This window comes from Lycorma delicatula, chromosome 1 (assembly GCF_047948215.1).
Source record: "Lycorma delicatula isolate Av1 chromosome 1, ASM4794821v1, whole genome shotgun sequence".
NCBI classification, from domain to species: Eukaryota; Metazoa; Arthropoda; class Insecta; order Hemiptera; family Fulgoridae; genus Lycorma; species Lycorma delicatula.
In genome coordinates, this window is record NC_134455.1 from 28,917,029 (window position 1) to 28,931,627 (window position 14,599).

General features: G+C 33.2%; 1 protein-coding gene across 6 annotated transcripts in view; it reads left to right on the plus strand.

Moving 5' to 3' along the window:
* Marf (Mitochondrial assembly regulatory factor) overlaps positions 1-14,599 on the plus strand; it is a 126,750-nt gene that overhangs the window by 67,029 nt on the left and 45,122 nt on the right. For all 6 annotated transcript variants that reach the window (XM_075382140.1, XM_075382178.1, XM_075382169.1 and 3 more), the window contains one exon: positions 6,012-6,119. In XM_075382140.1, the coding sequence (XP_075238255.1) occupies positions 6,012-6,119 (108 nt within the window). The remainder of the gene's footprint in view (positions 1-6,011; positions 6,120-14,599) is intronic.

The window sequence follows — 14,599 nt, forward strand, 5'->3', positions numbered from 1 at the left end:
TTGGTCTTCTCCTGACACTTCTTCCACTCTCCTCTCAATTCTTCTGTGCAGAACTCTAGTTAAGATTTTTGATGCATGACTAGTTAAACTAATTGTTCTATATTCTTCACATTTATCTGCTCCTGCTTTCTTTGGTATCATGACTATAACACTTTTTGAAGTCTGACAGTACTTCCCCTTTTTTGTAAATATTACACACCAGTTTGTATAATCTATCAAGCGCTTCCTCACCTGCACTGCACAGTAATTCTGTAGTTATTCCGTCTATTCCAGGAGCCTTTCTGCCATTTAAATCTTTTAATGTTCTCTTAAATTCAGATCTCAGTATTGTTTCTTCCATTTCATCCTCTTCAACTTCCTCTTCTTCCTCTATAACACCATTTTCTAATTCATTTCCTCCGTATAACTCTTCAATATATTCCACCCACCTATCGACTTTACCTTTCGTATTATAAATCGGTGTACCATCTTTGTTTAACACATTATTAGATTTTAATTTATGTACCCCAAAATTTTCCGTAACTTTCCTATATGCTCCGTGTATTTTACCAATGTTCATTTCTCTCTCCATTTCTGAACACTTTTCTTTAATACACTCTTCTTTCGCTAGTTTGCACTTCCTGTTTATAGTATTTCTTAATTGTCGATAGTTCCCTTTTACTTTCTTTATCACTAGCATTCTTATATTTTCTACGTTCATCCATCAGCTGCAATATTTCGTCTGAAATCCAAGGTTTTCTACCAGTTTTCTTTGTTCCGCCTAAGTTCACTTCTGCTGATTTAAGAATTTCCTTTTTAACATTCTCCCATTCTTCTTCTACATATTCTACCTTATCTTTTTTACTCAGACCTCTTGCGATGTCCTCCTTAAAAATCTTCTTTACCTCCTCTTCTTCAAGCTTCTCTAAATTCCACCGATTCATCTGACACCTTTTCTTCAGGTTTTTAAACCCCAATCTACATTTCATTATCACCAAATTGTGGTCGCTATCAATGTCTTAACTTATTAATTAATTAACTTATTAATGAGTTTTATATACAGAGTGATTCAAAACTATACGGCAATCATCTAAATTTAGCTGATTCTAAAAATAGGAAAAAACTTTATATGAACATATGCCTGAAAATGCTTCGTTACTGAGTTATGGCTAGCAAAAGTTTTTGTCTAGTTTATCAACTTCATCTGTACTGGATCGATCAGATGCTTTTATAACCTAGACATTTTTTATAACCTAAAGTGTTACTAGTGCATTGAAACTTTTTTTGTTAAATTTGACTGTGATCCTGGAAATTTTTTTATTAGGTTGCCATGCATTAAATGAATTAGCAGCTGTTCCTTTTTATGCTAATATTTGTCTTAATAAAAATACCACTTCTTTCTGCTCTTTCTTGAATTGAAAAAAGATTGTTTTTTTACTCGAGTTTGCCCCCCCCCCCCATAGATTAAACAAAACCAGGTTAAACTTTTTAATTTAAATTAAATTTTTGTTTAGCACTAGAAGGGAAATTATTGTAATCAGTCCAATTTGGGCATACTTGGTTTTTCACCAGATCTTAACGTTTTGACACCTAAGGAGTCCAAAAAAACCAGATGGAAATTTTCTGGATGTTAATGTTGATGTGCGCGTGTATGTTTTTGGTGTCTGCCTCTAAATCACTTTCTATCTCCAGAACTATTGAACTGATTTTGACCAAACTTTGTCAGATTACTTCTATTTATGGGGCATTGGTGCCATTAAATTTTCAACTTAAAAGTTCAAGGGGGTGAGGCTGTAGAGCAAGGTCACCCTCAGTATCTTGAGATTTCACCTAATTAAGCTCATAATTTTCTTAGGCACATTTGTTAATAAAAAATAATAATATTTGCAAGAAAAAATTTATGTAAAATTGCACTCCCACCCAAAAAAAATGCTGTAGTCGTCTGCTATGGTGTGACATCATAGATGAGGGGTAGAATTAAATAAATGAATGATATTTAAGTGTAAAAAAGTAATTCGGTCTGGCTGGGTCCCAGACTCAGTAGCCCGGTTGACTCCGGAACCTGGTGTGTTAAAGCCTGGCGGCTATACCATTCTGCTGGCTGTGCAAGCGAAATTTGTTCTATGTAAATTGTGAAATTATATTAGTTTAGTTAGTGCTGACCATTGTCACTAGTACTTCCATACCTGCATAAATTGAATTTGGTATGTGCATGTGCTTTAAGTTACAATCATTAATTAAAAAATATTATATTTAAATAAAATGATAAATATTTCAAATTAAGTGTGTGTATAAGCCTTGCATCAGAAGCAATCCACAGTTATAGGACTTTGACAGAACGTGGCTTTAACTGCTTGACTGGTAACTCCTAGAAATGTTGCCAGTTTTTTAATTTTTTTAACTTTTTTAAATTTTGACTGTTGTAATTTAAATCTTTTTAAGCTTACTAACAATTACCTTTGTTTAATTATTGTTATTTGGCACTCGATGTTGCCAGCTGATGAATTAAAAATTACTTTCTTTAAAATTTCTTATGAAATAAAATTTTAATATTAAAAAATAATTAAATTAAGTATTATTTAATTATTTTTTTAATTCAAGATTGTAAGTTTAATTAAAAGATGTATTTAAAAAATTATAATAATTAATTAATTTTTTAAATGTTTTAGCATGACATTGTGGTTGCCATTTTGGTTTAAATAGTCAGAATTTAATTTTTGTGATACCCTTTTGCTTGTTTACCCTGCTACTTAAAACAACATAAATGACCACATCTCCCATTTAAAATTTTTCAGCTGCCTCTGACCTCTCCCCCCCATTCTGAAGGCCAAGTACTCGAAACTAAGGCTTACTGAGTTAGCCTCTCTTATCTGAGAAAATTTTCAAAGTGATAATCTGGATACCTTAAATAACAAAAACATTAAAGAGGAGGATACAACCATAGTTGTAGCGGTCTGAAACAAACACATTGTTGGCTATTATTTTGGATTGGGTGATCAGAATTTAGTTTTAATTGTATTATTTTTCTTATCTCATTGTGCTCTTAAAAATTATAGTGATCATTATTCCCATTTGAAAGTTTTGAATTGCCTCCCCACTCTCTGCCACCCAAGAATCGAAAGAGTGAATTATATTTTCTTTGAAGTAGTCCCTCAGTACAAGGAAGATTGTCACAAACCACATCCAGTTCCCTCAGTTATAAAAAAAAAAAATTAGTGGAGCATGTAAGTTACTTTTCAGTTACCTATATATATATATATATATATATATATATATATATATATAAATGAAATATAAAGCAATCAAAACACAGTAAGTAGATGAAAGTTAGATTTACCATATTAACCCTAGGCACACCAAGGAGGGTCATAAAATGTCCACAAATTTTCTTTGTTTTTCTTTATTTTTTAAAGCTCAAATCTAGTATTAATATTTTGTCATAAACTGAATGTATCAATGAATCATGAGAATTCTTTTAAGTAGTCGTGAATGAATATAAAAATATTCTCATTTGAAGTGAAAATGGACAAAAATGACCCCTCTTGGTGGACCAAGAATGTTATTACTTTTTCCACTTCAAATTTCCATCCAATTAAAGAAATGAACATGTTTGAAACAAACGGTTGATGATTTTTATTTTCCCTCCAGTTACAAGAAAGAAATTGCTATCAGCTAACAGCTGATGAAACATAACTGCATTTTCACTTGTTTTTTTATTTTGTTGAGCTGTGCAGTGTTTTGATTATCTATTAACAGAGTCCATTACTATTATCCTCATTATGAGTGTTAGTGAGTGATAGACCTACAACAACAAGTGAAAATAATTCTGAAGTTGATGAAGATGTTAGTGAACAAGGCATTGATTTTGATCATGATTTAGATTTTGACTCGAATGAATATGATTGCTCAGATTCAGAGGTTAATGGTAATGAAAATAGAATTACTGGCACTCCTAAACCCATTGCTAGAAGTGGTTAAGAGTACGTTCTCCTCCAACCTTCACTAGTTGGACAAAGAACACAACAGAACATCATTCGAGGTATGCCTGGTTTGCCCTCCTGGAAAAAATATAAATAGTGTAACCGACTCGCTGTTTCTGTTTCAGCATGGAAACAGAATGCTACTTCACACTATGGGATAGTTTCCTTTGAAGCTACAGGTATATTCCCATTCAATCCGAAGGCCATCCAAGATGAGGTTTTATTGGATTAAATGAACAACACGAGTCCCAGCCTCAGTTTTTCAAACGGCATTCAACATTAAAACAACTCACTTTAAAACCATCTAACCCACACAACAGTCTCAAGATTTCCAACAGTCGAGTATAGCACATCAATCACAGAGGCCATTAGCACCATTAAGAGACACTGTGGTGAAAAACAACAGACAGCAAGCAGCTACTGAAAAAAAATTTCTAGCCTACTCCAACTAAAGGTCTCCAACAACTAAGCCCATTGTCAATTTATGAGAAAGGAAAACCTGACAAAAGAAGACAGAAAGTGGAAGTGCTTACGTCACCAGAGATGATTGTGGATAAAAAGATGAGTCGAGGGAAAGAAGTAGGTGTGGGTGACAAAAGTAAAAATAGAAAGTACGATTCCAAAAAGCAAGAGAACAAAGGAAAAAAATAAATGTACTAATATGTCTGTGAAAAAAATAATAACATTGCTCCAAAAAAAGCACTGTTTAAGAAGAAGACAAGATTGAGAAAAGAACAGTCTTCCTCGGATGATGAACTTGCCGTACCATGAATCAGACAACGCTAATATTTTGGAAATTGTGAAGAACAAGGATGAATGTTCTGAATGCTTAGAAACATAGCATGATATTGCAAAGTTGTGACTGGATTAAATGTATTATTTGTAACAACTGGTTACACAAAAATTGTTTCAATTTCCAAAACAAGTGTGCAGTTTGTGGAAGGGCTGAAATATTAATGAAAAGGAAAAAACAGATGAAAATTACTGAAAACAAAACTTAACCCTCAAATAGTGTTATTTGTTTACTAAGGGCAATGTATTTTTGAAATTGGACAAAATATTTTTTTTTCTCGTAAGTTCTCGCACAATAATATGTTATTGGTTTTTTATACTTAAATATGCCCTTTTTTTTAACAATAAAACAAGTAGTTTATGAATAAATAATTTGTTTCTGTAAAAATGCTTGGTTGGCCATCTTACCCCAAGATTAGGGTAAGATGCCAAAACAGAAACCTTTTTTCAAAAATTATTCAACAGTTTATTTTAACATTAAAAATTAAAACATATATGAAACAAATGTAAAATGTTACATATTTGATCAGCCACTTTTCTAAAAAAAATCCTATGTGCCTATAATTTTTTATATTTAAAATGAAAACTATGGCATCTACCTCCAGTTTACCGTATTATCGTGTTACTTCAAATTTGACAATGATTTATTCTTCATCAAAAGGCTCTGAAATTATGAAGCTGTTTTTTTTTTTTTTTTGAAGTGTTTAATCATTAATAATTTGCTATTCAAGAATAACCAGATTGATAGACTTATTAGTTTTTATAATATTGAATACATTTGTCTTAAAATTTGTAAGTGTAAAAATTATACACTTTCTTAGATTTTGAATTAAATTGTAGGAAATGATTGTTTGGCCTAAAAATTGTACAACTTTACTAGATTTAAAAAGTCATGGCAGAGGTTATTTACTGTTAGATGGTAATATTAAAATTGCCTATTATTTCTATTTGAGATATCAGATTTCTGCCGTTTGTGTTACAATAATTTATCAGTTGAATTTAAAATAATTAAACACTAAAATTATTTTAATATGATATTTGTCAATGGAGAAGAAACTCTCAAACACTGAGATATTTTCTCAGAAAAAATATATCAATCATTTTGCTCAAATCCAAGTGGCAGAACTCCCATGACATATCATGAGATTACCATTATATTACCATTAGATTTACAGTTTACATTCAATTTATGAATGAATAAAAATATAATATAATGATGTTAAATTTTTCAGTTGAATGAAATTGGCATTTTTTTTCCAGGAAAAGAATTTTTTTCATAAAGTGTCTGCTAGATTATCAAAACCAAACATATTTATTTTGAACAACAGGTGGGATGCTTCTGTTTCTGAGATGGAGTATCTAGATCAGGTAAAAATCTGAATAATTTTAACTTCATGTTATAAATTTAGCATATCTTTCTTTTAATTTTATTAAATCTTTTTATGTGATAATTTATATCCTTAGTTTGATGTATCTTTTGGCTAATGAAAGATAATTCTGGAGTTTGAGCTGCTAATTTTGTGAAAAGCTGTTAAAAATAACTTTATTTAACATACTAAACTTTATTTTTACATTATTTTATTAACACTCATTTAAAGGAAATATTGTTTGGGGAAGTCATTAAAAAAATTGATTTTTTACACCAATTTATGTGGGGTTTGTGTGAATTTCCCGCTCCAGAAATTATGTATAAATTTATTTTAAATGTGTGCGCATGTATGAATGCATGTGTGCTATATATGTCTTTTATCATATACGAGGCATATTCATAAAGTAAGGGCTGTTTGGTCATTAAAAAAAATTAATTCATTTGAAAAGGTTTTTACTTACAGTTTTAGTTAACTACATATCTACTTCACGTTTCAACATAATCACCATTCAGTTCTAAGCACTTTTTGTAACGTTGCACCAGTCTCTTTAACCCCTCTGCATAGAAGTTCACCACCTGGGAATTGAACCAGTTAACAATGGCAGTCTGAGTCCTCGTTGTTTTCAAATCGTTGTCCACCAAGCCACTTTCTCAAGTGCAAGAAGAGGAAGTAGTCGCTAGGTGCAAGATTGGGACTATATGATGGTGGTCAAAAAGTTCCCATCGAAAATCTTGAATCTTCTTGGTTAAGGCAGTGGTGTGAGGACGTGTGTGTCATGAAGGAGGATTATGCCAGATGACAGTTTCCTGCATTTCGACAGTTTCCTGTCGATTTTGGATCGCACGTCTCAGTTTGGTGAGCAGTACACATTAACTGTAATTGTTATCCATGTTCTATGAAATCAAACAAAATGACGCCCTTTTTGTCCCAAAAAACGGTAGCCAACATTTTTCGACTCTAGTGAGATTGCTTTCAAACTTTAGAGAAAGCTTTCAAACTTTCAAGTTTTGGGGAACTTGAATGGCGCATGGCATTGACTGTTGCTTCGATTCTGTGATTGTGTAGGATATCCAAGTCTTGTCGCCTGTAACAATGTGGGAAAACAAATCATCTTCATCCTGTTGATAGCGGTCCAAAAACGCTTGTCCACTGCACATTCTTTGGTCTTTGTGTTGGTCGGTGAGCATTTTCGGTACCCACCGAAAATTTGTGATGTCTGAGATTTTCTGTGACAATTGTGAAGATAGAGATGGGTCCAACATGTGGAAATTCATCAGCCAGAGCACTAATCGTCAATGTCCAATCACATCGCAGTTTTTGGTTCACTTGTTAAATAATTTTGTTGGTCAGAATACTGGGTCTGTCACGTCACTCTTTATCATGCACATTTGTGCAGCCATTTTTAAAGCCTCGACACCATAGTCTAACCTTTTCTTTACTCATTACTGTAGGTCGATACACTAGGCACAACTCCCAATGAATTTCAGCAGCTGAAGATACTTCTGCACACAAAAATCAAATCACAGCACGCACTTCACAACTGGTGGGAAAAACTATTGTTGTGGACATTGCAATCTGCATTCACTGGCAGGCAAACGGCTCTTGAATCAAAACAACAACTGCAGTGGCTTCATAAATAGCCGATAGATGGCCCTACATGCATGAAACTGTGTTCATACCTACTAATATTTAAATATAAGCTGATGGCCCTTACTTTATGAATATGCCTTGTATATGTCTGTGTATTATATAAATCTTATGGTCAATGATGTTAGGTGTTTTTTTGTTTACTTACATGTTAACTCATATTATTGATGGTAGTTTTAAGTTAAAAAGATGTGTATTCAGATTGTCATCAAATATCAGATTGTACCTGATAAATTTTTCAGTGTCATTTTTGCACATTTGTGTATTTCATAATGTTGTTTTTTGTGTGCATGCATCTACACACACACACACACACACACGCGCGCGCGCGCGCGCGCACGCGCACGCACGCACGTGTGCTTGAATGTATGTGTAAAAAAGATAAAGGGTGTGGTCAATATTGGAGGCTTTTTTATTTGCATCTGTGAAGTGGTTTGCATATGTTAACTGTGTATTGATATGTGTATGGAGTGCTTCAACGCATTCATTGTAAAATTATTAATTTTTTTTATTTTTAAATGTGCGAGTATTGTCTTGCACATTTAGTTTTTGTATATTAGTGTTGTATATTTTTTTGTTTGGTTATTTGTTTCTGTATTTTTATTTATTTTTTTAATTGCAACTTATGGAATGTGGTTATATCCATGTATGTGTGCTCAATTAATCTATTATTTTCAGATGACGTCTGTTATTTTAAAGTGCATTGAGTTAGCTGTATATCTTCTCTCTGAAAACTGATTATTTACCTGAAGTTGGATGGTTTGAGTAGTTGTGTGTAAACATATCTAGTAGTGTTTCATTTTTTGTTATTTAAAAATGTGTTTTTTATTCCTTATCTTTTGCATGAAAGTTTAAGAAAATTTATTTGTTTATTGTGTTTGTATGTAACTAAAGTTAGTGTATTTGTTACCAAAGTTTGTTAGTATATTTCGTTATTGTAAATGACAATTATTCACATTGTCTTGCCTGGTACATAAAGATGGTATCATAAAATATCTCACTCAGTTTATTATTTTGTGGGCATATTTGTTGTTTGTGTCTGTTGTATGTATTGTAAACGATTTTTATAGGGAGCTGAAAGAAAAACCTTCTAGAAGTAGTAATAAACCATTAGAGGTAGAAAACCAATAGGTAATGATTAGTATTTTTTTATAGTTTATTTCAATAGTTTCACCTCAAAAACAACCCACAAAAGGAAACTTTCAAGAAATAGAGAAATTAACATACAGTTACACTCTCATTTGCAACATCTCAAACCACCTGACCTCATATAAACTATCATTTCTTAGCAACATAAATTTTGATAAAATAATCCATTGACATGAACTCAATCCATTTTCTCGCCTTATCGATTGTCTCTGGTGTTCAGATGGACACCATCTGTTCATTTTGTTCAGTCTTATTGGTGTCTTAAATTTGTCTTTATTTGTGTCGAAATTGTGTAAATGATGTAGATGCCTTTTGTTATGTATGTGGTGAGTTTACCGTAAAATCAGATAGGAAAAACATTACACCTTTAATTGAAAAAGCATATCATTTGTACTTATAGTGTAAAAATTGATGATCAGGATAAGATGTGGGCTCCTCATATAGTATGCATTAATTGTTCTGTATATTTAAGAGGGTGGCTGTAAGGTACATGGAAGGCTTTGCCATTTGGTGATGTACCTATGGTTTGGCATGAACCAAAGGATCATGTAACCAATTGTTACTTTTGTTTAACAAGTGTGTCTGAAATTTCTAAAAAGTCTAAATATACTGTAAAATAATCCTTCATTGCAATCTGCAATCAGGCCTGTACCTCACAGTGAAATTATTCCACTTCCTGAGCCACCTGTGAATGTATATTTTGAAAGCAGCGATGAAGAATCAGGCAGTACTGAAGAAGACAACAATGATTTTTATATTATCTAACAATAAGCCACATCTTATATCACAAGGTGAATTAAATGACTTAGAGATTTAAATTTATTAAAAAATCAAGCTGAACTGTTACTTAAAAAAAAAATACAAAAATTTTGGGCTTTCGAAGTCGACAAAAAGAACTTTCTCAGTACTTTACAGATAAAAATAATTTGGTTTATTGCACAAATATTGATGAGCTTATGTTGCACTTAGGACAAGTTCATGAACCGGAGTACTGGCTCCTTTTTCATAGATTCATCAAAGTATAATTTAAAAGTGGTTCTACTACACAGGGGTAACAAATATCCTTCGATACCAACCACTTATGGTAATTATTTGAAAGAGTCATACTGTGTGATGAAAGACGTTCTTGAAAAAATAAGTTTAATTAACGTAGCTGGAACATATGTGGTAATTTGAAAGTTATACGGTATGCAGTTAGGCTATGCTAAGTACTTGTGTTCTTTGCGAATGGGACAACCGAGCTAGGGATAAATATTATGTGACCAAAGAATGGAAGAAACGAGACAACTTAACACCAAATGGGAAAAATATTATTCATGAGCCCTGAGTTCAATCCAAAAAAAAATATTTTTACTCCCTCTCCGTATCAAGATAGGGCTAATGAAAAATTTTGTAAAAGCAATGAAGAAAGATAGTTCCGGATTTTCATACATCAGGCAGAAATTTCTGAATGTAAGTGAGGGAAAAATTAAAGAAGGAATATTTGTTGGTCCTCAAATAAGAGAGAGTTGGTCAAAGATGATGGATTTAACTCAATGTTAAATAATGTAGAAAGTGCAGCTTGGGCTTCACTTAAAGATGTTTGCAAAAATTTTCTCGGCAAACATAAATCCGAATATTACCATGATGTTGTTAATCAACTTCTTGCTTTGTACAGAGCTATGAGATATAATATGTCTTTGAAAATGTATTTCCTCCACTCGCATCAGGATTTTTTCTTGGTCAATCTCAGAGACGTAAGTGACAAACATGACAAAAATTTTGGTGATGGAAAGCTACTATAAAGGGAAATGGAATATTAGCATGCTAGCCGATTACTGCTGGACATTAATTCGTGATGTACCTGAGGCTATTTATAAAATAAAATCATCAACGAAATCATTCTAACACAGGTATGGCCATGCAAAATTATAAATTTTATAGATTTTACCTATATTTTTCCTTAATTTTTTTTAAAGTGTAATTTATTTAAAACTAAGGGTCATAGAAAAATTGTTTTTCAGATCTGCAATGAACGCAAAAAAGCAATTCAAGAAATGGTATACACTTTGAGAAAAATTAAAAAACCTTTTTTTGTCTATCAGTGTAATTGTTGCCTTCCACCTATTGAACATTTATGCAGCTACTTTTTCGTGTGTTGAATTGTGTCGCCAAACAATGAAACATCGCAAAGTTTTGTAGTTAACTAGAAGCCTCATGTTAATTCATTATACTTTATCATTACATGTAGGCACAGTACCACAATTCACATCTTTGACTTTAGTTTTTAGCTGTTAATGTATGATGTCTCTGTATTAATTTTGTTTTTCTTTAAATATTTTTAGCTGTGTAAATGTCTTTCTTGATTACAACAGTTGTATAACTGTTGTACCCAGAAGAGTAGGTATGAATTTTTAAGTTTGGGAATATAATACCTGATTTTTTTTATTTCATTAAAACATGTCATCAATTGATTTTTTTTTTTTGTTTATTTTCAGTTAAAAACAAAACATTATAAACATGGTTTTTTTTTTCATAAGAAAAACCATTGATTCATCATGCAAAACAAACTATTTCACAATTGACTGGCAGAAATACAATCTAAACAAACAGTTATAATTTGTATTATAGTGTTATTTTATATTAATTACTATTAACCATTATTCATCATCATGATCATTTTCAGTTCCCTTTAATCCAAGTTTCCTTGGATTGGAGAAAAGTTTTCCTTCTTCAAAATTTCTCAATCTGCCTTGATCCATGAACCTAGACTCTTCTATAACTCTCATCACATCCCCTCTCTTACTCACTTCCTCTATCACCATATTTATCCATTTTATTCTTAGATTACACCTTGGTCTTTTACCTGTTTCCTCTGCATGCATCATTCTGTTTGATAATCTTTCCTCATCCATCCTTTCAATATGTCCAAACCACCTGAATATTGATCTTCCAATTGATTCGATGAAGTTTCCCAATTTCAGTTTCTCATCATACTGCTCCTTACTCTATACCTTTTCACTATTATGCTTCTCTTGAATTCTGTTTCTGCTGCCTGTACTTGACCCTTCATCTTTCTGCGATCTGTTCAGGTTTCTGCCACATAGGTAAGAATTGATACAAAGCATGTTTTATACATAATTCTCTTATATTGCAAAGGTCCTCCTTCTTCCAGACCAGACTTTTACACTCTGATAAAATCCACTTACCTTCTCTACTCTTGTATTTATTTCTTTAACCATTCCCCCATCTCCAGAAACAGCTGTTCCCAGATAAGTAAACTTCCTTTGTTACTAACACATGTCCTAGATTTTTCTTAATAAATTTTGCATCTTCTCTCCTTTTTACTTTTAATGACACCAGACAGCATTCTCGTATTCCCTTGTGAGTCCCTTTTCAGCTCTTCTGAGAACTCTTTCCAATATTTGCTCTTCTCTTTGCTTACAACTTTCTTACATTCTCTTTGCTTCCCTATATTTTTATCCCTGTCTTCATTCTTATGGCTTTGTTTCCATGTTTTCCATACTATCTTCTTCTTTTCAACTGCTGTCGTTACATCATATTTCCACCACTTATTTCATTTTCTTTTCTTTTCCCACTGGTTCTACCACATACTCGCTCTGCTATACCCAATGTGGTGTTCTTGAAGCACTCCCATTCTTTCTCCACCTCTTTTATCATCTCTCCTTTGGATAAGTATTCCTTTATCCCTTCTTCAGACTCTTCCCTTATCTTGTTTTCTTTCAACATCTACACTTCAGTTTTTTTCCTTCATAACCTTCACATTGGGGATTTTCCCAATCTAAATTTAGCCATTACCAATCTATGGTCTCCTCCAATCACTATTTCTTCACTCGCAATCCATTCTCATGTAACATTTAATCAATTACAGATTTTGTTCTTCTCTTTCACCATTCATTCCTCATAACCGTCGTTTTATTCTCTTATCAAACTATGAGTTACTTAAAGTTACTAAACTATGAAGTTGTTCTATTCACAAAATTGTATCATTATTTCACCTTCCTAATTTCTTCCTCCATATCCATTTGGTCCCAGTACCTCCTCTATTCCATTTCTCTCTTTTCCAATCTGTGTAATTAGGTCTCCTATTATTACTCTCTCCTTGTCCTCTATGCAGCTTTCCAGTTTCTCTAAGAACTGTCCTATATTTTCTTCAACACATCCCATCTGTGGTGCACACCCTTGTATGATATCTCAGGTCTTACTTCCAATCCTTAGCCTTAATCTTTTTATCATCTATTGCCTCCACCCTCTGTATGCACTCCTTTATTTTCTTACCCACAATAAAGCCAACTCCATGTTTTTGCCTTTTACCCACTAATCTAATACAGAACATATTCTTCCCCAAAATCCTTTTTACTTTTTCCCTTCCATTTAGTTTCATTTAAACCCAAAATCCTCATTCTTATTTCTTTCAATCTACCAGTTCCTCTGTGAACCCAGTAATATTTGCTGTCCCTATCCACGTATAATTTCACCTTTTTTCTTTGTTATCTCACTTTTCATGCTCTTGCTGGAACATCCAAGATTGCATGTCACCTGTGGGGAACGCCCTAGCTTTTTCTATCTACTTTACCAGCTTTCATTTTAGGCTCACATATGTTTAGATCACCACATTCAAAGGCATTTTAAACTTACTGACATGCTAGGTCCTTTTACACACTGCTCGTGATTTACTATCCTTGTCATTGTGCTTGAGGGAGATGTTACTGGAGGTTGATACTTGCCATGTCACAAGACCCTTTTCAGCTTAGTGATATTTTTTAGGTGCATTCTTAGCAATACTTGACCTCAAAGGGGAAGACGTGCCTTTTGATGATAATGGTTGCCATGCCACCCCCTCCATCCTTGGCCCTGATGGGCTTTACCAGAGCTCATCTTTTAGATCCACAAACTGATTAACACCACCAAGTCATCAGTTTGGCCTCTATCTGGATGTCATTGATGTAAATGCCACACATGATGTTTTCATCGGTGTTGAAAACCTATTAGAATTACTACAAAACCAAAACTACTTGTATAAACTGGACTGAGTAGAAAAAAACTATTAAATTTTGAACAATTTTGGTGACAAAAATGTTTAAGCGGAACTCTAGCCACCCAGGTCATCTTAACTTCCTTTCCTATATGCCCTTTGCAAGTCGCTCAAGAACCAAATACTTCATAAACCTGTCAACAATTACTCAATCGACCCAGTTTCTCCAATTAACAGTAAAATCTAAACAAGAACCAATTTCTCAGAGCTGCCTCACAACCTCTGATTGTTTATTGTCATACCGCTGACAGACATACAAAATATGAAAGGCATTATCAATAATAGTTCAGACACAGACCTGAATCAGCCAGGCTGAAACAAGCTAATCTGCCTCTAAACATACCATGGCCTTAAAGATACTATGTGACGTACTTGTTCAGACACCCAAGAGGTCTCCTGCAGACTCCTCACATCAGGGAATAGACCATGTGTGTAATGCGTATCTGCTGTTTCATCTCACCTAGCTTGCCACAAATGGAACCTATTATCCTCAATCTCCCTAACCCTCATAGAAGTCAGTTCACCTAACCTTTTGAACTAACGTTGTTTACACTCGGACGCAAGAACATCTACACTCTATAGGTTTCACTACAGCAATCTCCAGGATAGCCTCACGAGAGATGATATGTATGGTATCCTGCTGTCAA